We start from the raw sequence: 26788 nt of genomic DNA on the forward strand, positions 1-26788 counted from the left end.
TATCAGATGCAGCCTGACTCCTAAATGTCCATATAATGATCCAGCATTTATAAATTTCAGTGGAATCTTTTCTGTTACCCTCAATTCCTTGTGGATCAGGTCTATGCTAACTGAAGACTTTGGTCTTGTTGTGAGACTGATTCTGAGGAGGCACAAGAAACCCATGGAGACAGCAGTCTCTCAGGCAGGATTAGGATATATAGCAGGATTAGGAGATAGCAGTCTCTTAAACTGGTAGCTCAGGCTCACTCCCTTTGGGAAGATACTCAGTTCCCTTTGATGAGAACAAGATCAGGTCTTACCAAATAAGATATCTCTTAATGGGATATTCTTTCATAGAAGTAAATTGATAGGTGACCAAGCATTTTGTTTCTGATGTTGTCATGTTACTGCTAAATTTTCTTTGCTTGCTGTTTAAGTTTAAACACTAAGCCATGTATGATAGACATAGCAGTCTGTCCTAATCAGTAACACACCAATTCATAAAGTATTTTAAATTCTACTGCAAATTTTGAGTGCGGAAAAGGGCTGCGGTTTCATAGAAAGAAATTGCCTGAGGTTTTATTTGTTTTCATGCCTCCAGAAAAACTTGTTTGCATTTCTTTGGTGCATCCTTCACCTCTGTGAATATGGAATCACTTCACTTTTATCACAAATGGGCCAAGTAAAATTTTTTAATCTCCTGCATCTGAGATAGAAGCTGGGAGACTGAGGCTGATGAAACGAATCAGAAAGTTGGTTTCCTAGGTTTGATGGTCTGTTGTTATAGCCACTCTCCTGCAGAGTGGTACTCTCTCATTCAGTAGCAATAGAAGTAATGGGCCATACCTCCGAGTTTGGTGTTCCCTGAAGGGAGTTTCAGCAAATATTTGTTAGGCAGTAGTGTGGCATAGGATAATACTTGGCCTTCCCCTTGGCAATGTGTAACTAAAGGGAAAATATGATCTTATCTTTAGGTGCTCAGTAGGGTGGGGGAAAGTGGCCCTGGAAGAAAACTTAAGATAATTTAAAACTAGGAAGTCTGGTACCTCTTAAATATACCTCTGGGTGTATGGAATGTCTTTGTGTTCTTCATGGAGTTGACAACTGGTTTTCCTGTTTTTTCTTCTATCACTTCAGAGAAGCTTGAAAGTGAGAAGCTGAATGTTGCCGAAGTTACTCAGTCTGAAATTGCTCAGAAACAGAAGTTACAGACAGTGCTTGAAAAGATCAATGAAACTCTTAAACTCCCCCCAAGAAGCATTAAATGGAATGTTGACTGTAAGTTGTGTTTGCTATGCTGCTCTCATTTGTTGGTGGCTGGGAGTTTATAGGTGCTATCTGGAATTCTGAAATATCCAGTGATAAGGGAAGGCTGAAATCTGTTATTTATGGTAGGAACTGCTCTGAAGGGCATTTCCAGATATGGTTCACTCTTTACTGGCTCAGCCTTCAGTTTCAATGACCTGTCCTCTCAGAGTCTGTCAAAGTATGGTGGTTTTGCTCTGAAGACCATGTGCATACCAGCTTAAGTTTTCTGTTACCAAACAGGTTTGTCGAAACAGGCAAGTACCTGTATAAATACAGTAAATAGGCAGAAGGAGGGTTAGGTCCTAGAACTCTTTGTTTGTGTAAAATTTGCAACATAGATGGGAATAATATTTCCTGATCATTTAAGACAAAATCTGAGCCACTAGTTTTGATTACAAAACTCTCATCAAGGTTAGTTCTGAGTCCTTCCTTTTTTATGTATTAAAAATGAACATAGCAATATCCAACAGAAATGCCTTCAGTGGCCCAACACGAGACATTCTGGTGCACATGTGTTGCAGAAGGCAGGTTACCAGCTTTAGAAAATTAGGCCTCTTAATCTGTTTTAAGATTGGTTTTCAGAATCATTTCATGCTGGTGAATACCTTGACCAGTACATAGCAGTTTCCCTGTCTCCTGTACCTGTTTTGAGCTGAGCAGTTTTGTGTCCTGTTCCATTCACAACAAATTAGTGAGAGGGAGAGAAATATCTCAAGAGATGAAGAGTGAACATTAGGCATTCTGACTTGCCCCTTTGTGTGGTCCTGCTGAATTTTCTGTCCCCTTCTCTTTTCAGCCTCCCCCCAGGTTTTTTCCATTCTCTGTTTTGCAGCTGGAGGCAGGGTGTGTGGAGTGGCCCAACAATTTAACTTCTAGTTTTAATTTAATGTTTTACACGTGTTTTAGAGCTGAAGTAGAGATAGACAGCAGCAGCTGGACCCAGCTGTGGCACACAGCAGTGCCAGGCCGACAGACATCTTTGTAGTGCTCTCTTAAAGCACCTCATCCCTGACCGCTGGCACACCACCAAAATTTGACAGCAATGCCACATTTTATATGAATTGGTATCTCCATGGTATAGCTGAGACTTGCATTGGAAGATAATGAAGAAGCATATTTTAGTGCTTTACCAGTGAAATAAGGTAGGAGTTATTGGTTAGTTCAAGACAAGAAACTTTAAGTGCACTGTACCGTAGCTATGAAAGACCATTTAGGAATACTGCTCTGAGGAATGCAAAAACAAAATAGAAGAAGAAAGGCAATAATAAGAATTAGAAATTATTCACTTTCATGCCAATGGCTTGATACTTGATTAAGGATTTCCTACAGCATGGCTTTTGATATCTTGTAAGTTGTGTTAGTGTTAACTACCCCTATGAAACCTGCTGTGAAAAAGCTTCAATAACAGAACTATAACAACTTCATGAGGAATGTTTGAGTCATTGAGTTTAGTAAGTTATTGCTTAAGGCTTCTGCCAAAATAGGCTCATTTATCATCCTGCAGACATTGTGACACTTAAAAATGAATAAGTGCATGTTATGAGTACAAAAATATCTTTCTGATAGTCCATAAATCCTTATTGAAATAAAAGGAATAAAGGAGAGGCAAGGAGAATGCAGAGACGGCACTTAAACTGCCGTACGTGAAATCTGGCTTTTGGATTAACTTTAGATTTCCATCTACATAAGCCTATGGCATCCAGACGTGGTGCAAAGAGTAGCACTTCAGTGCTGACACACGTTGCTGACTGGGTCTCATTCTCACAGCCTGTCGAGCAGGAGGAGCTCAGTAGAGACAAGGTGCCTTAAAAGTGCCCCCGGCTCCAGGTGGTAAGAGGAAAAGAGTCCCATAATCCCTACATCCTAAGAAGTAAAAAAAATATGTGCCCCAGTTACTTTGCAGTTTGTAACTTGTGCTTTTGATATCTATTTCAGCTGTTCATGCTAAAAGTCTCGTAGCAATACTTCATCTTCTGGTTGCATTATCTCAGTATTTTCGAGCTCCAATCAGACTCCCTGATCATGTGTCCATTCAGGTGGTTGTTGTGCAGGTAAGAGAGGTGTTAAACAGCTCTTGGTAGTGCTGTGAAAATGACTGAGGGGTTTCTTGAGAAATGCATCTGGAGTTTCTGTTTGGATGGGCATGTGTGTGTCTCTTTGGCTGGCGAGAAACACGTGTGCATCTTCTCTGCTGACAGTGCTTCTACCAGAAAAAGGCAGAAGTGCTTTCCCAGATTGAGCTGGGGCTCAGAATACCTTATTTTGATTGTGAAGTGGCCAGACTGTGACATTAAAAATATATGAAGCATTATTATTGTTGGAATGTGTTTATCACTCAGTGTGATCTCTAGAATTATTATTTTTCCCATTTTTTGACGGTCTTCTCACTTGTGTAGAGATTCAAATCATTCTTGGCACTGAATGATGAATTGTCACTGTTTATTACATTCAGATTCATGTTAGGTGACTAAATATTCTTTTTCAGCCTTGTGCATACTAATTCAGTCTGATTACAGTGTTGGTTTTCTCATAAGCACGCAAAAAACTCCCCATCAACTAAATCTTTTTTGTCAGTCGGTCTCCTTATTAGAGCCTCATCCATTCAAACTCTTTATTTTATTCTGTCCATCATTTTTCTTTCAGTTGGACTTGTGCTTGCCCTATCTTACTTGGCCTCTTCCCATTTAATCTGCTTTTCTTTCTCTCCAATTAACTTTGCCTTTATTTTTCATACTGTAACTGTCTTTATTTATGCCTTTTAGCTGATGTTACCCTGAAGTAACTGGTGGAAAGAGCTATTGCTAAAGTTTTGTGTGACTGAAAAATCTGTGAGACAGATCTGAGAAACTATCAGCTCTTTTTTCCAGCATTCAAATAGGACAAGATTTGTAATCTGGGGAGAAATCTGAAGGAGAGTCTGGTAAATGTATCACTGGTGCCTGGTAATGACTCATTGACTCTCAGATTCTGCTTCATGGGTTTCTCTAGAGATAGGGGAACCCCAGAAATCTGCATTTAGGCTTCAGAGGAACATAGTTTTCAAGCACTTTCCTTTGGCTATTGTGGATGTATTATTTACACTGCTTTATCTCCAAGTTCCACCAAAACCAACTTAAGAAATCGGGAGTACAGTGGGCAGGGCATCTTTATGCTGAGAAACTAAACAAGAAAAAGAACACAGTCCTACAGTGGAGAAGCAGATCTTCTGCTGTCGCTCCACACATCCAGACAAAATTCCCATTGAAATCAGTGGATATAATTGTCTTCTTGTTTAATAGGCTAATGTAGTTCAACAGCAAATCCACTGAAGTCAGTACAGATAAACCAATTTAAAAACAATAAGTAGTGGGAGAATCTGGCTCACTGCTTTGCCTCTTAGTTGCACAGCTGTAGCTCAGGCGCCAGTGAATTGTGGAGAAAACATTTGCAGCAGAATAAAATCCAAGTAATGTTGAAGAAGATTTTGTCCTGCAGACCCCGAGCTGGGTGAAAGCCACTCAGTGGAACTCCAAAGCTGTGCTGATTCCTATTAACAGAGGGTGGGGGCCAGTATACTTACTGTAATTGTTTGAGACGTTTATCATTTTTATTTTATAATGAGTGGGTTTTTTTATGCTTATTTCTTAAATCTGTCTTTCATGTCCCATGGGACTGATTCTGTGTAATGCATCATGTACCCTTTGAACTGAATGGAGGTTTTAATCAACAATCAGCAGATCCTAAAGCCTAATTTAGTGGTCAGACTTGCACAGCTCAAGTTCTAAACTCTCGTACATTCTGTAAAGTAAGGTCAAGCCTAGGGAAGCTTAACAAACTATGTGGTAGCTGGTTTTAAATTCTGCCAAATATGGTTCAATGAAGAGGACAGTTGAGAGACAGAAATTAAAAGAACAAAGTACTTTTATGAAATCTTTAAGAAGAACTAACTTAATTCATTTCATGATTTTTCTAGGTGTAGGAACACATAAAATCTGAGGGTTGCCATGTTGGCTGGGTGTAGTTCATTGAAATAGAAACAAAGATGTTTGTGAAACAAAAAAAATGTGCTTGTGCCCAACAGGTTCTTATGAAAGCTTGTTTCCTTTGGCTGTTTTGTACAAAAGCTGTTAGCAATGAGAGTAATATGAAATCTGTGTTATGAGCTGATTTGGGAAAAAATGTGATAGTTGGACCTTCTGTAGCTATTCTGTTATATTATTTTCTTTTCCTTCCATACTAACGGAATGAATAACTTTGAACAAAGCCCAGGCTTTGTCTGATCGTATCTACTGAAACAAGGGAGAGCTTTTTTGGAGAGCTGGATCTTGTCATCAAGTTGCCTCTTTTTAAAAATTATTTATTTATGCCGTCCATGAATGATTAGATGACAGATTGTGTGCAAGAGATGTAAGTCAGAGAGCATAAGAATGCACTGGCAGAGCAGCCAGAATGGCTGCAGTATATTCTGGGACAGCAATTCTTGGGTGCCTAAACTACTCTTAGGCAAAGCTAGGAAATTAGTGAGATTAGATGAAGGTTTACATCACAAGCTTAGTTGGGGATCATTGGTCCCACTACCTGGGAAGGTCTGAGATGTTTAAGAGCAGCATTGGCTCCATGTTCCCAAGAAGTCTTTTTCTGAACCTGTGACAAATGTGTTTCTTCTTTCAAGCTCCAGAATAATTCTGCATTTCATTTGGGGCAATTATAAAACATGATCCTCCAGATGAATGGATAGCAACAATACATAGGCAAAAAGCCATCCAAGTAGTGGGAAGGTTTTCAAAGTGTGATTTCTTTCTGGGAAATGAAGCGGTTGGCCCTCAGTTACATAGAACTGCTGACACAAAGGGAGATGAAGAAAAGACCTTTTCCTTTTCCAGATGTCCTACCCAGATTTCAGATGTATTTTTTAGTGCTAGTGGTAGTTGACAACTTAAAATGGTAAGTGATTAGGAAGATCATCATGGCTTTTTGTGGAGTCTTTCAGGTGTGAAGGAAGAAAATGCCAAGCTTGTCCACTAAAGTCTCCTGTTGTCACTGGAAAGTGCACCCAGCTTTTTTTTTTAATGGGGAGTTAATTCAGGCTTCATTTCTCAGTGACTTTCAAATAGTAGTGTTGATTTTTGTAGTTTGCTATTTCAGTTGTAGCCACTGTTGCCTTTAAGGAACATGCTGGACAGTCTTTCAGTCCTCAAAAGGACCTTTTTTTGCTCTCATACTACCAGCCTGGTCACTGAAAAGTACAGATACCATCGCTGTGATGCTCAACTCTTCTAGGATATGAGAGCAATAGAACTTTTGCTGCAGAAGGCATCATTGGCACATCAGAGTCATCATAAGGAGGAAATAAAAGTTTCCTTTCACCCTGCAGCAAAGGGAAAAATAAACAAAAATCTCAGAGAGGAATTCTAACTGGAATTAGCGTGAACTGGATTGTAACTTGAAGTACAAGCACTTACTACTGTCTGCGCAAGCTGGAAGTGAAGATAGCCCTAAATCATATCATTTTTCTTCAGATTTTCAAGATATGTGACAGAAGATATCTCAGCAGCTGTTCTGTGCCCGCTCTTTCAGTATGTAACATGCTGGACTCCACTCTGTCTTTTTAATGTTCCAAGGTCCTTCTTGAATGCATTTTTTACTGTGTTCAAGATACTTAGTAATAGAACTTTAAAAAATATTGTGGAACCCCCCTGAAACTATCGTCTAGCTAAAGGGACAGTTTAAATTACCCCAGGTCCCAGTCTGGAGTGACCCAGAGGGTGCTGTGTTCAGCTTTCTTGCAGAAAGAAAGATATTTCTTCATATATTTTAGTAATGCTTTATAGAAATAACAGACTCAAGGCTGGCTAAATCCTCAGCACATCATACACTGAGGACTGCCTCAGGTAGGGATGTGCTATCTTCTCCAAGGCAAGAAAGAGAAGCAGCCCCAGTTCACATGCCGGGAAGGACTTTTCCAAAACGTTATTCTCCTTTCCTACGTAGAAGGCAAGTCTAGGACCAGCATAAATTTATTTTTCTCATTTCCTTTTATGACAGGGAGCGAAGAATCGTGAATAATTGCCTAATGTCTAGACTTTACTTGCAGCCGTCAGCGTCCGCCTGACTTTTTTTTTTTTTCTTTATTGCAAAATTTTAGTAATAACCATTGAACAGAATTAACAGAGAGAACACAAAGAGAGGCAGAACATATGTGCGGTATTTACGCCGCCGCCAGATGACTGCGATCATCAGCACGCTGGAAACAATGTCAAAACTTTTCAGCTTCTTCGTTTTCCAACTGACTCAGACAGAAACCATTTGAGTTGGGTTCTGCCATGTTGTGTGCAGCCCCTGGACAAAGCCCACACTCGGCACCACGTACGAAGGGCTTCTCGCATCTCAGCGTTGGAGTCAATGCTTGTATTAACACGAGGCAACTGGGGTCTGGAGCAGGCTGTGAGTGAGAATGGAAGCTCCCTTTTGGTTTTCCATCAGAGGCAAATAGAGCTCTTTGTCTGGAGAGGAGTCAGGAAAGGGAAACACTGCGGCGAAAAGAGGAAAGAGTGTGAGCAGGGCAGAAAGAACAAATAGCCTGGGAGCAAGATTTTTGTGAAAGAGAAGCACGGGCACCATCTGCCAAAGCTGTTCATTGAAATACAAGGTTCAATTCAGCTCACCTAGGCATACCTTTACTAAAATACTTACATATGGGTTTAGGTGTTTCGAATGTCTTGCTGAATTGGGGCCTTTAAAAGAAAAGTGAATTAGGAACAATGGAGAAAGGAAAAGAAATACTTCCTTCTGCAGGTGGAGTTTCAAGTTTCTCGTTAATGTACAAAAGAGTTTTCTGAAATACTTGCAAGGTAAAATAATATATTACTGTAAGCTTGTTTAAGAAAAGTTCTTATTTTGCAGGCTTTTTATCTAATTACTTTTGCGGATCACAAATAAATTTTTACCGTACCCTAAGCATTAAACTTTACTAAGAAAAATGTCACTTTTTTATTTTTTCCAGAAACGAGAAGGAATCCTCCAGTCTCGACAAATCCAAGAGGAAATAACTGGTAACACTGAGTATGTCAACACCACTTTTGCCAGCAGTTCAGTAATTGAACACAGATGCGTCTCAGAAACTCAAACATTTGCTGATATTTAGATTTCAGTATTGGGGTTCCAGGGAAGATGATGCATCAGCCAGTGACTGCATTTTAGCCTTTTCAAGAGCTGCAAACATGCATCTAAAAATACAGAAGGGGGAGGAAATAGAGAGGAGGGGAACTAAAAACAGGAGATCAGGGTAGAAGAGAAGACAGAGTGAAGATATACAAAATCTCTACTTTGTATTTATCTACTATTAATTTATTTCTATTTTTATTCTATTTATTTTTATTTTATTAAATACTCCTTCAAACAAACAAGAAAGACATGCCTCATTCTTTTCTGTTGGTTTTTACTTGATAAAGAATGAGATTTGTTCAAAAATATGACTATTTTTACGTGGTTTTGACTTTGGGAATGTGAAATGACAGTATGTGTCATCTCACTGAACAATTTATAACAGAAAAGTTATTCCAAACCAACAGAGAACAATAGTAGAATATTCTGGTTTCTAACTGAAATGAGAGAAGCTGTACTATTGATTTATTATTATCTGTATGGATTTGTTTATGTGTGATATTTATATGAGGGATCAACTGGAGCACAATGCTTCAGTCCTTAAGAACCCAACCCAAGTCTTGTTTTGGCTGCAATTGTATTATAGTTGGTGTGTTAAATTCAGCTTTTAAGAAGAGGGGCAAGTTTTACAAAATCGAGATGAAAAAACCTTCTTCACTCAGGCAAGGTGTGTTGATTTGGTTCAAAGTAGAAAATATGAGATCTGGCCTCCTGTGAGACTTTAGTGAAGCCAAGAGATAGCTGATGGACTCCAGACTAATCCAGATTCTCTGTTGGAGTATCTTAATGAAGGTTTTCTTAGTTCCATGGATCCACTCCAGTATCCACTAAGTTGAAGATCTGACCATGTATACTGTTTTCTTTTGCAGCACAATATCTGTAAGTGAATTATATATAACGGTGTTTTGTTCTTTTTCTTTTTTTTTTTTTCCCTATAGGGCTTTATCAGGAAGGCATGGTAAGTTCATTTGATTATTATCTTTTCCTTGAGGCAGCCAAAGTATACATTAGTTCTGCAGTGGGTGGTCACTTTGATCAACCTGCAAGGAAGTAGAGGATTTCAAGTTGCCCTGGCAAATATATGCACCACAGGCTATTGTGGCAGTTAGCAAAAGGGGAAAAAAAGCATCAAAATCAGTCTGACCATCTTTAAAACACATTTTATTGCTTTTCAGCACATGTTAATTTGCAGGTGCTTCGTGGTTTAACCTCCAGAACGTTACTGTAATAGTACTGATGGTTATAAGTTCCCAGCATAATGTAAAATGGCGGCTTATCATGAACCAGCTTGTGAACATGATGATATTCTTACACTTTAAAGACTTGGAGTCATCATTCAGCAGCCCTACACACCATGCAAGGTCCTGTGCCTGGCAGGTCTTACTGCCAGGACTGAGACTGGCCAGATTCCTGACCAGCAGAAAACACTCACCTGAGCAGCTTAGGTGGAGAATTTAGCTTTTCCTTCTTTATTTTTTGCCACCAAGGATTTAGCTTTTGCTTCTTGTATTATTTCAATGGCTGCCTTGGAGCTGATTTAAAAGGCTTCGTGAATGACTTCTTTTCCCAATGATATCCCTGAGCAGTCTTACTTGGTATAAAGTCTGCCTTCTATAAATGCCTTTGGATCTACTTTAGGGGTTTTTTAATTGAGGAATATGAATGTAACTGTTTATGGAGTAATTTGCTATCATTCGGGTGATTGTCAAAATGAAAAATGCTCAGAAAAGGCTCTGGTGGATTTTTCTTTTTAATTATTTTTTTCTGTTGTCTTCAGAAGGTCACTACAGTAGCGCTCCTGTCATGCTACTGTGAGTTACCTGTACTGCTGATAATGTCCTAAATTGCATATCAGAATGGCCCAAAACATCTATACAAAGGATTGTATTGCAGATGAGTAATCATAGGCCTGCTTGAGTTGCTTAATACCACAAGGCAGTCAGTAGCCCATGGGAAAAAATCTTCATCTGTAGATGTAGTGGCTCTGATGTAAACTCCTGTTGTTCTGCACAAAATGATTTGGTTACTTAGCTACCTGTATCTGGCTGTTAAAGGTTTTATGCATAAAGATACTATTCTTTGTTCACTTTTGAGAAATGGGGTCATTAGGTAATCCAAATCCTACTTGAAAATTATATTTTTTTTAAATAATAGAGAATAAGTTACTAGCAGCTTGTAGCAAGAGAGCAGTATGAAAAATACATGGTACTTGCAATACAGAGACTATATTGAAACGTTTTGCTGGCTGTGTTGTCTCAAATGAGTATGTGTCTCAGTAAGTGTTTATTCTGCACTGGAACAAGTGCTACTCAGTATGTTAATATCACTGAATGTTTTTCAGAAAGAGATGCATTCGACACTTTATTTGACCACGCTCCAGACAAACTCAATGTAGTGAAAAAGGTTGGAAGGTTTTTATTTTTGAAATACATAATGTATGCATGTGCATTCTTGTGTGCCACTGTTTGTATGTCTGTAGTGAGTGTGTGTGGATAGAATGTGTAATTGGCATAGTTTGCATACATTAAATACAGTTAAGATTTATGCTTAAATATACAAATTCACAATTATGATATTACTTTTTATTTAATGTTTAGCAGCATGAACTTAACTTTGGAACACACAACAGCATATACTTATCAAAGGTTCCTTCAAAAAAGTTCTCACAAAGTGTATGTTGAGTGCAACCCAACTGGTACATTGACTGTACTGATGCCAAAGAGATACCCAGTTTACAACTACTAGAGGCCTGACCTAGAGTATTTTGGCTGCTGTCAAATTTGAGTGGAGTCCAATTACCTACTTCTCTGTAGTCTGCTGCAAGTGTTTGTTTTCTATGTTTTAACAGTATATTTTTTTTACATTATCACACTTGTTTTATTTCTGTTCTTCGTTCTTGGAAAAAGAATTTTATTTTTTTTTTAGTGTCACATTTCAGTTTTAAAACTTAGAGACTGTGTTACAGTCTCCTCACTCGTGCACTCTCTTCTGAGTGGAGTTCATACTGATTGTGTTGGACTGCTGCCCTACTGAATAGGCCTTCACTACACTGTTTTCATATTTCAGACTCTCATCACCTTTGTGAACAAGCATCTGAATAAGTTGAATTTGGAGGTGACTGAACTGGACACGCAGGTAGAATTTTATAGCCTTTCTTAAAGGGAAGATATAGTTGCACTATGATAGTTGCTCTATGCCCCCAACTTCACCCAGAAATTTCATTGAATTGTTATTGATTGAGCTCTAAGTTGTTATTTCAGCATGAAACCCTTCATTTCTAAATATGCTTATATGAGAAACATCCTCACCAATTAAGCATCTAAACCAACTTTTTACTTTCACTAGCATAAAAATTAATTAGCAAATGCTACCCTTTGGGTGCTGCCAAGTGCTGTAAGGAGAACCTGCTTGTTTTGGTCAGGAGAGAACTCTGTCCGCTTGGTTTGATCCAACGTCAGGCTGAGCAGTTGTTTCCTGCCTACCTTTCCACAAGCACGTGGTCACATGGGATTACAATGACTCTATTCAGTGAGATACATTCTCCAGAGTAAAGCTACTCAAGTGTACAGGCAGCTGTACAGCTGGGCTGCAGGCTTGATTGCACCATGGAAATAATGTGGTGCGTGCTCTTCTTTCTTGTCCTCAGCTGCTAAATTGGCTGAAAAGGAGCTAAAAGAAAAGCTTAATCCTGCTGTATTAATACCTCCCCAATTGCAGCAGTTATCATAAGAAAATTACGGGGTCAGGCAGGAAGGGGTGGTATCTGCACTATCAAAAAAGCCCAGGCGTCTTCAGGTCAGGCTTTATTTTATGTCTTGATTCATGTTATTAGCAGTCTCCGCTTTATTTAAATAGCTATCAATTTGATAGAGATTTTTTCAAAGGTAAAATCAAGATTTAGATGGAAATAATGTGTAAAGGCTTTCAAAAGGGCATTCCCTATACCTGCTTATCGTATCATTTACTTTGGGGAAAAATGTATTATTCAAATGTACCTAGAAACTCCTTAAACATTTATGCAATACAGTATTCCCTAAGATGAGAAGACTGTATTTATATCAGTTGGAAGAAAATTTCCTTACCTCAGGAAAGTGATGGGTTGCTTCAGATAACTCAGTTTGAGTGTGGAGATACCTCAGTGCACTAATAGACCTGATGTCACAGGGGTAGAATTTAGAGGCCTTTGACAAAACCATGAAACATAAAATGTTTTGGGTTGGAAGGGACACATTCCACGAGACCAGGTTTCTCCAGGCTCCATCCAACCTTGCTCAGTTCCAGGGATGGGGCATCCACAACTTCTTAGGGCAGCCTGTTCCAATGCCTCACTGTCCTCACAGTAAAGAATTTCTTCCTAATATCTAATCTAAACCTGTTCTCCCTCAGCTTAAAGCCATTCCCCCCCTTGTCCTGTCACTACATGCCCTTGTGAAAAGTCCCTCTCCAACTCTCTTGTAGTCCCTTTAGGCACTGGAAGGTGCTACAAAGGTCTCCCTGGGGCCTTCTCTTCTCCAGGCTGAACAATCCCAGCTCTCTCAGCCTGTCTTCACAGGAGAGGAGCTCCAGCCCTCTGATCATCTTCGTGGCCTCCTCTGGACTCGCTCCAACAGGTCCATGTCCTTCTTATGGATGTTGCTATTTTTTTAGATAGAAATGAACATATATCATAGCAATTAGATATCTTCCACTGTAATTACAGACACTTAAAATTAGACATAACAGAACTAACTAATTAAATAGCATCAAAGAAGTGAGATGACATCTTTTAGATGCAATTTAAAGTATTTGTTTTAGTAGTTTGCTGACAGTTCTCCATTAGACAATATATATCTTGTTCATTAAGAAAAGCAATGAGATATTTTTTCAGTAAGTGTACTGAGAAATGTCTTTTTTACAGTTTGCAGATGGTGTGTACTTAGTCCTCCTAATGGGTCTCCTAGAAGGCTATTTTGTTCCCCTGCACAGCTTTTTCTTGACTCCTGATAGTTTTGAACAAAAGGTAATTAGATTGTATTTTTCTGTTAAAAACAAACAAACATATAAACATGTCTAGTTTTACAAGGATGACATACATTTTTCCACATAAGTTTGATGTTGATAGTTGAAAGAAAGGACTGTACTGGTAACCATTTCCAAGCGTTTAAAAAAATCTCAGTATAAATACTTATCTGGAATAAAACAGAAAATTATATTAATGATGGTGTGGTTAGCAAGTACTAACAGATTTTGGCAGCCACTGTGTGATGCTGTCATTGAACGAGACTTACTGTTCATTAAGTGCATATAGGGTTACATACAAGAATTGATGACAGAACTGATTTTTTTTTTATGCCCAAAATCCAAGACACATTTAATGTTTGAAAAGTTTAATGGGTTTTGGAAGCATAAAGGCATATATGTACAATGTGTCAATTTGAGACCAACCATTACCGCAGTGTCTGTTGCTATCCAGGCAGTTCAGCTGTCTGTTCAAGACAAGAGCACTTCATGGGCCATCATGTTCCAATTTTTATACTTGAGGGAGGTGGGCTATTCTTACTTGTAAGTAGTTTTTCTATGGGTAATGTTAGTTTGTATGTTATCTTTCAATTAATTTTATATTTCTGAAATCACCATCAGCCTAAAACACCAAAACAATGGATTGTCTGGATTCCATGAACCAAATCTTCTGTTCATAAATGAAGCCCTGACTGTTTTTTCCTTCTGCACCTTTAAATAGATCTTGTTTTGAACATTTGTACTATAAAATATAAAGTTCACAATAGTGACTACCTTCATTATATTACTAGGTCCTCAACGTATCCTTTGCATTTGAGCTAATGCAAGATGGTGGATTGGAAAAACCAAAGCCAAGACCAGAAGGTATCTATTCTACCTTTTTTGTATCTCCTTAAAAATTTGCATTGGGTCCAGATGCTACAGGGTTATGGGATGGCTAAGTGAATTGATTAATGAAAACATTAATCAAAGAGCAAAAGGCAAGATATGTTTTGAGCTGCTCGAGTAACTCTGTATTTTAAATGGCTGATAGATACACTTTTTCAAATTCTGCAGCAGTTCCTTTCTTCAGTGGCCTGGGTAAAATTTGTATGACCACATATATGCAGTAATACTCAAATATTCACTGAAAGGAAAAGAATACAGGTGTGAATGGTGTCACTGTCAGATATGAATTGCTACAATTGCTTCATTTTCCCCCATACCATATCTTCATACTAAACCTCAAGTATTCCAATGTAATTTACAAGATTTTCACAAAAGAGGGAGATGTGGAAGAAGTTGTTCACGTAACTGCCTTTGAATGCAGAACCTAATCGTGCATATTTAAATTAGGTACAGAGTTGGAGACTGAAAGTAAAACATGTCTTCGAGGAGGATAAAGGTTTTGCTGCTGGCTTTAGCAGCACCAGTGTTCCACTCCTCTTTGTTCATATAATTACAGTGTTTAAATCCAGCTGTTTGGTCTGGATACAGAGCCCTTGATTCACCATGGTGTTGATTCACCATGTTCTTGTGGCTACTCCCATAAGCAGTTACCACTTCTTACCATGCAGGAGCTGGACATGCAGCTTCTGTTCCACTCTTCCTAACCTGATAGCTGGGTTTCTGCTGGTTGCCCACCATAATAATTTATACATAAATGTGTGTTTTCAAGACCAGTTGCAGATATGGTGCTCACAGTCTTTTCCTGCCATAATACTGGATTGTCATTCCCCAAGGAGCTGATATGATCTGTTGCTTCTGATAGTAAGAACTCTCTGGAGATTCAGGCAAACGTTGCTGAATCAGGTTCTGCTCCATTCTACTTATTTTCCATCCCTCCCAGCTCCTGGGAGCAGCAGGCATATGCCCACACACAAAATGATGCATCTCAGTGTCAAACCTTTGCTACCTGTGCATTAAATCTGGACCTACCCAGCCTATTTTTTTACTTCTTTTGATTGTCTGAACTCTTATCCACAATCACGCTTAACTAAATGACTGGTGAGTATATCACAAACCTTTATGTTTGAAATAGTCAAAAGGGAGAAGGGGGAAACAGTGAAATCTAGGGATCCAAGTAAAACAGAGAGTATCTGTGATCCCTTACTCCCCATGGAGGTTTAAAATTCTTATGGCATTTAATTTTTCAGGTATTTATTGCTCTAGGGGACAGCTAATTTTTCCAGTATAAATCAAGCCATAAGGATATTTCAGCATATATAAGACATTTCTTGTGCAATTATTGAAATGCTTAATATGAAACTTCCTGCCCAATGTGAATGGAAAAACACATCTGTTTTATGTGTTGTTACATTGGGCACAATGCCTGTACTTAAAATTTCCAGTGAGCAAAAGAGTATTGAAAAGGATCTTACCCTAAATGTGTACACTAAATTCTCTTTAAATTCCTACACTGTTTCTTTGAGGTTCTTGAGGAAAAAATATGCTGAAAAGTGCTTTAGAATATGAAAAACATATTTAGTGGAAAAAAGAATGCAGTTAAATAAATGAGTATAAAACCCAATGATTTTTATGGGGTCAACAGTTTATTTGGGTTATTTGCAATATAATTGAAAAGGTATTAGAAAGCTTTCCGTGACCTTTTACTTTAAAAATGGCTGGAACATTAATCTACTGAGTCTATAACGAATTCATTTGCAGTCTGAGCTTTTTCAGATTAGTTCTTGAAATGTGTACATCAAAGCCAAACTCAAGCTTCTCTTTTTGAAACTTGCAACCAGTAAAATGTTGTACATGCCAGTCAAACACATGAAGCAATGGAAATAACTCATCTTTCTTTGGGAGAGTGCTTTTTTCAGTTTGGGCCTTTCTGTGCCATTCTGTTGTGGTGGTGGAGTCTCCTGGTATCTTTGCACAGACCTAACAAAGTTATCTCTTTATTAATTTGGAGGTGTATTAGGAAAAAAAGGTGTTATGCACCTTGCTTCTGGCCTGAAAGAGGAAACTTCCATGTTACATGCAAATGATATTGCAGATTATAACAAGAGGTACCTTTCCTGTAGCTTTTGACATTTCCTCTTCCTGTTATAACCAAGCATTTTTGGTCTGATTTTTTTGAGAGCCACAAAACCATCATGGATGTGGTTTCATGGCCATGCATCAATCTAGGCTTGAGTGTTTTCACCCTTTGTCCATGGATGTCGGTTTGCCACGTAGCCGATATCTTTGGCCCTTCAAAGTTTGCATACTTTGGGACACCATGTGTAAGTTTGATTGGATTCATTCTTCAAAGGATGAGCCCTTTACATTCCATGAGAAACAGCACTGTAGATACCTACAACAGCAAAACTCTCTAATGATTACCTACACCATTTACCAGGCTTACGTGGAAGTTTTGAAGGTAAGGGGGAGTATCCACACCATCTGCTATACACCTTCGTGGCCAATTCCAAGACCAAAGTCAGGAATTTGAGTTCCTATATTGTCAACAGAAAGAGATAGGACAATATTAATTCTACTCAGTTCTTTCTGAGGGCAGCTCTAAATCCCTGTTTGAGACTAAATGTTCCTTGCAGCACTAGCGTAGACTGCTGCAGTAGTACTTGTCAGTTTGTTTTATAGATTTCTTGTGAAATAATATTGACTTTCTGAAGAACTTCTCTTTGAAACAGAAGGTATTCATTAGCTTTTTGTTTCATATAAATCCCTTACTTTAGATGTTGAGTTTCTGAGGACTGATTCAGCCGTGTATGTCAGCTAGCTCAAAGAATTTTCAGAATTGTCTTCAAGGAGCACTTGTATACCTAGCTTCCTTAGATCCTTTGGAAAATTTAAACTTGCCTCTAGCTATCTTGCTGAAATTAGGCCTAATAAAGGATGTTGCAGCCCAGAATGTGCTAACTCCTACAGTTCTTACATAAGAGGAGAGTTCCATTGTTTCCTGCCTGATGATTTTTTCAAAATTGTTTCTTTTCAGCCACAGCTGACTGAAGGTTAAGTCATATAAATATGTGTAATCCTGGACACACTTTGTCTCGGGGGTATCTAAACCTTGGTTGCATTTCAACATCAGTAGCATTAGCTATTTGTATCCCTAACTAAAAGTGGTTAAAACACCAATTTTGGAGTTGCCAGTTTGAAAATTGTGCTTTATTGATATTTCTGCTCTTTCTTACTATCTGTGTGATCTGGATATTGATCCAAAGAAGGGATGGGATGGGAGTAGAGAATAGGCGCTTTTTTTTCTGAAAAATATTTTGAGCTAATGAAGTTACTAATTTTTTTTTCCTTGTCTTTTTTCTAGATATTGTAAATTGTGACTTGAAGTCTACACTGAGAGTACTGTACAATTTGTTTACCAAATACAGGAACGTGGAGTGAAGAACTGATTTGGGTTGTAAAGGAGTGTTAACAAAGAAAGCATTGTAATTAGCATATCTTTCATCCATATTCCTCTGCATCTTTATCCTGAAAGGAACTAAACCATTTATCTGAAGAACTTTTAATTGATTATTCTTGCACTACTATTTTCATAGTAGATTTAAAACTATATAACTTAAAAAGAAAAAAGGGTTGGATGAAAATATTTGAGTATATTCTGGGAGCATTCATGTCTCAATAATAATTGTCTTCAAGCTGTTTTTAGTAGGTCAAACAAGAATGAAACAAACCGATTTGGTAACTTTGATTCAAATCAGCCTTTGAAACCAATCATAGGAAGATTCTGTACTGCCTACTTTAATATTTTTTACATATACCTTTTTTGAATCTGGGAAGGGGAAGAATATTTTCTATCCGTGATAAGACAGTTCCATTCTAATTGTGAGAAATTAGAATGGAATTGAGGGAAACAGTTAAATACACTTCTTCACATGATGGCTAAAAAGAAGAGACTTTACCTGATTAATATATATTTCCAGTGCTATTATTAGGTTTTAATTTTATGGGTACAAACTGAAGTGGCTAGTCATTCCTTCAGACTTATTATAATGTGATACTCTGCTTTAAATCTGTGTTATTGAGCATTCCACAGCAGCACACTTTGCAACTTGTCACTTGGTTTTGTTCAAGGCAGAGATCTTTTTTGCAAAGAACACATTTCAGGAAGACACACCTGTATAATACAGTTTTTCTATAATATTTGTATTATTACATAATATTAGAAAGTAGAAGAATGTCTTGGTTTTGTTTTGGTAGTTTAATCACAGGATTATCAGGTTTAGATTTATTGCTAAATAGGATTTAGAATTGTCCTTTGGTTGATTTTATGATGAATGTATTTTGCTGCATAATGTCCAGCACACACATACAAAAAAAAAAAGATTAATTTTCTAGAAATATTCCCATAGTGTTTCAGATACAAAAGCACTGCTTTTTGGTCAAAATTACTCCCACCTGCAAAGATTCCGTTACACTGTAAAGTTCTTTGGTGATTTTACATGCCTATAAAGGTTTCTTTTGTCTAATAATCATCAAGTATAAGATGTTTTCTGTTTGTTTTTAGCTTTAACAAAGACACAAAGGAGAAATGGGAGTTGATTTTTCCCTTTGACTGATACCAGGCACCAGTTATTTTTCTGTAAAGAAGCCGACGGAGGCTGCCTGAATCACTTTCTAAACGAAGTGTTCCATTGCAACCACAGGTTCTTGGAATCCTGGGTTACACAGTAAGGAAAAAAAAATCCTTAAGCTGAAGTTCCTAGACAACTGTTCAGAAATCTTTGGGCTGCTTAGTGCAGGAAGGAGACTTGTTAATAGTCATCCAGGTCTGGCAGAACTTGTTTCGGTAAAAGGAAAAGTGATCTGTTGACTCCTGAGTCAGTTCCTCTGAAGAAAGGCAGTGCTGGCAAGAACAGTCATTAACAGTTATATGTTACTTATTATGTAAAGCATGACATATTTTTCAATTTTCCAGGGCTTTTTTTTTTTCTTTTATGTAGAGCTTTCCAGTAGAATATTAGCAAAAAGGGAACTCAAGCAATTGCTTTCTGTCTTTGATAAACACCAACTAATGTTTCGTAATAAGGTGATATGAGCTTCTGTTGCAGGGCTACAAAATTATTCTTCTGAGAAGTAAATATCAACTTTTTCAAGGGAAAGTCAGTCAGTGTTCAGTTTAAAGGACAATGCCTGGAGGTTCTATGAATTCAGAAATTGTTATCTGATTGTTATAAGCATTCTAAATATCTTTATTAGAATATTTTCTTGCCTCTGTATTTCTAACTGAGTTTCTGAAACTAGAGGTACAGAAAATAACAATTATTTGCCTTTTACAGAGAGAAATAACTGGACATTTTGACCTCAGTGAAAATGAACGTGTTTTCATTACAGCTTTAATATCTGAGAAGCTAAAAATTAAGAATTAACCAAACATTTTCCGAGCAAACTGAGACAGAACTTCTCATGTACATACCAGCAGCCATTTCAGTTTATTTTAATGTTTAACATGTAAGTTTTTTATTTGCACACCTAGATTTTAGTAATTGTAATAGTTAATTAAAAAACGTATGTTTTTCTGCAGATCATGCTCAGCTAAAACAGTTTTACATATCAACAGTGACAAACCATTTTGATTGCCTTTGATTTCAGGAGCGCACTTTCTTTAAAGAAGGGATTTATATATGTAAGGTGAACAGTGAAACTCGTTTTTTTGCCTGGACTTGAAAATAAGTATTTCTTGTGCTATATTGGTATAACATTTTTGGAGATTTTGAAGCTTATCAGACTCCATTTTCCATCCTTAAAAACATAATACTGAGACGGAGTGATGAAATCCTCATGCTGAAATGCAATTATGCAGAACCAGAGAAACATTTAAACAACATCCAACCTTTACACAATTACCTATCCTATGGTAACAATTTATGTAAATTAAAATCCACTATATAATCGAGAGTGTCTTATGTAAATATAGATCCATGTGATAGTTTTAACACATTCACACAAATAGCATATGCTGCCATGTAGGAGTGGGTCACTGCTTATATTTTTGACAGTGTAGATTTAAATAGCTATCAGATAAATATGAAATCTAATATACAGATTATATCTAATATTTATTGCTTTGATACAGAATATTTTAGAGATATAGAATACTACTGTAGACAGTTTGCTCTTCAGCCATTGGTGTGGGTCAGCCCCTTCCTCCAGGGAAGGGAAGTGTTGAGTTAGCTGGGCCGAATTCTGCCAACGCCTTCATTGCTTTTATTCTTGATACACAGCAGTGTGTACTGATACACTGCGGGATGCAGAATTTTCCTCACTGTTTGTATTAAGATAGAAGTTGTTTAAATTTTAGGTCGATCCCAGGTTTATTTATAATTACTTTAAGTGATTAAATGGACCCAAGTCAATTGATTTAGCTCATGTAAGACATGAGCAGCCATCTGGAGAGACCAGTTCCTCTGCTGGTCCCAGAGAGAGCCCCTGTTCTCAAGGCTGCCATCTCAGCACCTCGACTGGATTTCTAAAGCCAGGCAGTGTGAATCCAAGCCACTGCCTGAAGATCTCGTGGTGGTATTTGGATCTCATCCACCAGACCAATGTGCTTGTCTGTTGTGCTCTATCACACGAAGGCCCACAGGAAGCTGAGTCCACCAAAACCTGGCAGACTATAAGACTGCCTTGAGTAACAAACAGTAAACATTTCTGCTGCTGGGGCAGCACGAAACTGCCATAAGAACAGCTTTCTGTGCTTCTCTGACTTCTAATTTGTCCATTGCATCCAGCAATATGGTATCCAGTTTTGTTTTGTGGTTAGACATAGCATCTTTTCCCATTGTTGGATCCTGACATGCTCTTCCAACCACACAAAACTTGCTTTTCTTTCGAAGAGGAGCTACAGGTTTTTCATAGTGTGTCCATAAGATGTTGTCAAGATAATTACCTAAAATCCTAATATGTTGAAGTCAGCGCCTTTCAGGTTTCTCTCCCAGCTGACTGACATTGAGTTTCCATAAAGAACAGGCCCTATAAAAAAGGTATTGAAGGAACTTTTGCATAATTTTACCTAAGACACACTCATAAAGTCCAGAATTGGATTGCTCTGTATTTCTGATAGAGTACAGACAAACCGAGTTTCTCATTAAATGAGCTGACTGCAGAATATCTAGTTCTTTGCATTTCTTAATCAGTAGGTATCTTCCTGTTACAGGGGGTAGCAGCCCTTGCAGCTACATAGCTCAGGAATTCAAGTGGACCAGCAAGAGCTGGGAAAGGTCCTTATCTGCTTCAATTAACTGTGGACCAAGTTGCTGACTGGTGTATCCCGTGTAAACCAGTGGCATTAAACCAACAGAGCCTCTGTTTTACAGAGGGTAACAGTACTTGGAAATGGTTTACATTCAGGCAGACTGTGTTGATTGAGGTAAACGCTACTTGGATGACTTTTGTTCTTACTTCTTTTCTGCCAGGGCGTTTTTAAATTCATGTTTCAGATCAATTTAGCAGACACCTTACTGCAAGCAGCAGTGTTGTAAAGCAGAATGGCTTTTAGAAGTAATGGGTTTTATTTCATTAGAGAAAGATATATATGATATTTAATATACTAGATACCAGCTTTAGGTCTAGTTTTTGTTATTCTTGTCTTCCTATCGAAACAACCTTCATAAATGGCCAAGCACCCAAAGAGGAAACAGTGCCTTGAAGACCTCTTGCAAGATTATTTACACTGTTACCTAATAGATTTTTGTCGTTTTACTTTAAGAATTAGTATGGGTTTTGTCTTTATAGTCAAAGTATGGTGAAAGACTAAAGAAATCCTTTGTAAAAAGTTATTATTAGTTTGAATTAGGATATTTTATTTTGATTTATCACATGAAAAATTGAGATTGCATCATCAAAATTCTAAAATTAGGTGTACCTCAGCATCCACAGATTTTCCAAAGAGGTTTTGAGTCATTTAACATTTACAAGGGCTAATTTTGTGTATTTTGACAATATTTTGTGGGATTTTTTTTCTTCAGTAGTGAGATTTTCTTTTTTGTCTAACAATTTAATACTATGTGCTCTGCAACAAGTCCTTGAAATATTTGGTTCTCAACTTCAATATCAAACTAATTGAGAAAAAAGAATATTTGCAAAAATTGCTTAACATGTATCTGAAAAATAATTATTAGTTTAAATTAAGCTGCCTTGCTTTCAACTGCAGAGTTAGTGGCTTTCACAGAATATATATACTCTGTAAGTAAAAGACACACTCTTTTGATGACTTTTTCCCTGTGCTTTTTCTGAAACCTTTGTTATGATCCACAATAAAATTCGCACCTGAAAATCAACACTGCATGTTGTCGTTGGGTCAAAGAATGAGATGTTCAACAAAAAATTAGGGAAGTTGTATGGTTTATGTTCTCAGAGCTTCCAGACCTCTCTGTGTATTTAACCCATTTCCAGTTAGCTCTTTATGGGTGTACAAGGTGTTTATTATTATGTTCTGTGGGGGCTGGTGACAGCTGGAAGTGGGTTGGCAAAAACAGTCATGTAAACATACGCTTGAAATGATTAACAGCAGCAGGTCAGGAAAATGCTGTCTTTGACTCAAAATAGCAAAGTATACCTTTGCTTTAACGTTACTGTGCCGAAAACTTCAGTGGTGATACTGCAGCTGGGCATAATGCAATTTTCTGCGGAGTAATGTTGTTAATTTGAAATCTAACAAAACGTTAGTGAAACGTTAAAATTATTGAAATTAAACTGCCCATTTCAGAAAATAACTGCATTTAGGAAGATTTTGAGATCTGTTTCTTTATAAACTTATTTTTGTTTTGACCCTTTAATGCAGGAGCTTCAATGCAGAACCTGGAACCAGTCCAAAATTTAGGCATCTGAAGTGCTACAGATCGACATTTTTAGCCCCTGAATTACTGGAATGAATCCAGAAGCAGGTGTTTGATCTTTAGGTCTACTTGTAAAGCTGAAACCACCAAGCAGAGCTGCCTAATCAACAGGGAACACTAAAGACAGGGTGAGTTTTAATGACAGTCTTCAATCCCAGTCTATTACTCAGGGCTGGAAAGAAGTACCTCTGTCTCCTTAGGATCCACATTCATAACCCCCACCATATGCCCTTACAGCTTTTGTCCTGAATTTTATGGATTTTGTCCTGAAGAGCAAGTAGACTTGCTCTTCTTCAAACATTGCAGTACAACAAAAAGGTCATGGTCTGGCTTCCTCAATTTTTTCATCGCTATTCACACAGAAAGTAAAAGATTTGGGTTTAATGCCCTTCTGCACCTGTGGGAGTGACTTCTCTGCCTTTTTAGAAACCTGCAGTATGAATTTAAGGTGATATGCTTTTTTTAGTGTTGTTGGAGGGGCACTGTTGCCACCTGTGCTGAAGTTGTAACTCTGTGTATAAAGTAATTCCACATTAACTGAGAGAAAAATAGAGCAGAAGAGGGAGCATAGCTGGTGATTAAGCTGTTGAAAAGGTAGAAGGGGATTTGGGGGAAGAACCTGTCTTCTAGGCCTCCTGTAAGACCAGCTTCTATATTTTAGTCAATCAAAATTCCAAAACACATTTTGAAGAGGAAACGGAGTAACATCACCTCTGTTACAATGCAAAGTTCCTGCTGAACTTGGGTCACTTTCACTCCTCTCTCCCAGGACTCAAAACTGCCCCAAGAGAAGGTATTCCTACCCCACACAGCCTGCAGCCTGAGTTAGGTTTACATTTCCTCAGGCAGAGCAGATAATAGTTTCCTCCCCTGCTTCCTACCTGTTCTCCAGCCATTAGGTGAGCTCATGTGGGAAGGTGAGCACCACATCGTCTACAAGCTGTGTTTTAGGAAAATTACAGACACCACTGCATTTTGTTTGTAAAGCCAGCTGGGGTTTGTTGGGACCTCTCTGAGCACAAGTACTGGATTGAGTGCCACATCTCATTTTTGGATCCCAGCCAGATTACAGCTAGAACTACTCAGTCCTGTTGAGACTGGGTCAGCCTTGAACATGTGCAGGCATAACATGCGAGGGACTTTACAACTGAAAATCGAGGGTGAAATTTAGATGGCTTCAGGGAGAGGTGGTGCAACCTTGGTGCCTGCATTCTGTGCAAAGAGCAGAAAATCTGCCTGGGGCCATATTCCTCACGTGGGCTGGGGAGGGAAGACAGGAAGAGCATCTTCTGACATCTCTGTGATGTGGCAGCTGCACAGGCTGTTCTCTACTTGGCTCAGTTTAATTTTATTGGGAATAAGCATGAAAACATGTTTTAACTGTTCCTCCTTCTCCTGGATGTTTGCACTGTTCCAGTTAGGTGAAAATTAATACTAAACTAGCATGTTGAGGCTCTACAGTCTTCGGCTGTGACTAATCAGCACCTTCCACTTCTCAGGGCTTTTGATGCTGGGAGGAATGAATGGTGCTGACTGTAGTCATGTCTCTGAGTGATTAGTCCATTGGATCACATGCCAAATTTATAACTGTTATATTAGATGAACAGATGAGGGCTATTAAGTTACATGCAGAGGGGCTGAAGGGACATTGTCGTGACCAGAATTTCATATTTTATTTGGCTGGGTTTTTTGTTGTTGTTGGGTGGCAATACTTAGGTGAGGGGGCAACCCCCCGGGGCAGTCTGAAGGTAGCAAATGCTGAGGACTGTAGCCTCAATCCAGCAAAACACTGATTTAGCTTTAAATATGTGAGGAAAGTCCTTGTGGTTTCTTTAAATCTGTTTTACCTAGACATGGATAAATATTCGTATCACCATGGGAAGCCTCAGTCACATTTACACTGAGGCCTGTGTTGTATTGTCTTCACATCCCAGCACAATCCTATATAATTACACCTACAAAATCATTACTTTTAAGGCCTGCTTTCCTCAAAGGATCCCTTACAAAATAGCTCCCTTTGCAAAATAGCTCACAAAATCCCTGCAGTTCTTGTCCTCTGTGGCATTCATTGAGTTTCACCTGTATGAAGCATTGCAAAAGAGGGATGGTTTATATCTTCTCTTGTGAGGCCCTTGGAGATCAGACAGCTAAATCAACTGCAGAGCAGCAGAATTCTGGTGTCTGCTTTCAACCTTGCACTAAGTTTTAGGCAGATGTAGCTGAGGTGTGCTTATTATTGCTGTTTGGTTTATACCCATGCCTACAGGTTTTGTTGCACGAGTGCTTCCATGAATGCATGCTATGATACAGTCTTGTCTTCCTCACGGTCCTTCAGTTCCTTTGCACGGAACTTCATGATAGTTATGGATTGGGAACAATAGTATGGACTAGGAACCAAGTTCCCCTTTCTGTACCCTATCTGTGACTTTAAGTTGTGGTGTAAAACAAGGAGCTAAATGGTTACCAATGAGGCTGGTGTGGGTGCCAGTCCCCCAGGGCAAAGGGACCAGGGGAGTTACAAAGGCTGTTGGCTTTAAAGATTTTCACACTTCCTGTGGTAAAGATGTAGGTGCTCAGCATCAGGCCACTAAGGCAAGTGGGTATGGGTTTTTGTTAGGTGGCTGAGGGAGGAATTCTTCCTGTTGAAGTACTGCAGAGCCACCAGCTTGGGGGAAATTGCCAGCATTACAAGTTACGTGCATGTGATTTAGACTTTCCTCTATGTGACAGTAGCTTAAACGCTTTTATGTGCATATTGTTACAATGATAGAGTACTGAAGGTGTCAGTCCTGGATTTCTAAGCCTTCTGTACCTCCACATCTTTCTGAACTGTTTGTAACGACACTTGAATAGACAGAAAGGACATCATTAGAACAGATCTCTATTCTTAATTGCATAAAAACCTTGTACATCCACTGTCTAAAACCAGCACTCAGTTCAAACAGTGTCATAACCTCCAGCTCCATTTTTTCTGTGTTATCAGGACAAATTAACCCATTAGCTGCACAGACTCTATTGTGAGTCAGAGGTATATGACTCATATGAATAGAGCACATTTCTCTATTCTGGTTTTAATTAACTTGGCCTCCACCCAAATCCTCCTTAGAAATGAAAGATACTAGATTAGCTAAAGTCTACAACATATTTTTATGGTTTGCGCTATACTTACATGTGTATTTTTATGAGATAATGCTACAAAAAAAAAGATTTCTATTAATGCACTAGTTTAAAAGGTAAGCAACTGGACTGCCTTATTTGACAGGCTGTTAAAGTATTGTAATTAATCTGGTTGGTTTGTTTGACTTGCAAATTATAAAAGGGGAAAAAAAAAAGAAATGCCCAATTCTAATACATTGGGAAAATAGTCCCAGTCTTGATTCAGATAAATGGAAAACAAGTTTATGGGGTTAGAATTTCAATGGAAGTACAGTCTTAAGGTGGCACTTCCCATTGCAATTCTCATGATTTTGCTATCTGGCAACCTTTCTTTTTTCTTTTCTTTTCTTTTCTTTTCTTTTCTTTTCTTTTCTTTTCTTTTCTTTTCTTTTCTTTTCTTTTCTTTTCTTTTCTTTTCTTTT

At 38.2% G+C, this 26788-nt stretch overlaps 1 protein-coding gene across 2 annotated transcripts in view; it reads left to right on the plus strand.

Moving 5' to 3' along the window:
* PARVA (parvin alpha) overlaps positions 1 to 22652 on the plus strand; it is a 66509-nt gene extending 43857 nt beyond the window's left edge. For both annotated transcript variants that reach the window (XM_017825024.1, XM_017825025.1), the window contains exons 5-13: positions 1120 to 1260; positions 3226 to 3341; positions 8273 to 8331; positions 9372 to 9391; positions 10775 to 10836; positions 11500 to 11568; positions 13331 to 13432; positions 14223 to 14295; positions 17681 to 22652. In XM_017825024.1, coding sequence (XP_017680513.1) covers positions 1120 to 1260; positions 3226 to 3341; positions 8273 to 8331; positions 9372 to 9391; positions 10775 to 10836; positions 11500 to 11568; positions 13331 to 13432; positions 14223 to 14295; positions 17681 to 17757 — 719 coding nt within the window. In that variant the 3' untranslated portion in view covers positions 17758 to 22652. The remainder of the gene's footprint in view (positions 1 to 1119; positions 1261 to 3225; positions 3342 to 8272; positions 8332 to 9371; positions 9392 to 10774; positions 10837 to 11499; positions 11569 to 13330; positions 13433 to 14222; positions 14296 to 17680) is intronic.
* Positions 22653 to 26788: the final 4136 nt, after the last annotated feature.

The sequence above is a fragment of the Lepidothrix coronata genome, unplaced genomic scaffold, assembly GCF_001604755.1.
Source record: "Lepidothrix coronata isolate B3197 unplaced genomic scaffold, Lepidothrix_coronata-1.0 Scaffold115, whole genome shotgun sequence".
NCBI lineage: Eukaryota > Metazoa > Chordata > Aves > Passeriformes > Pipridae > Lepidothrix > Lepidothrix coronata.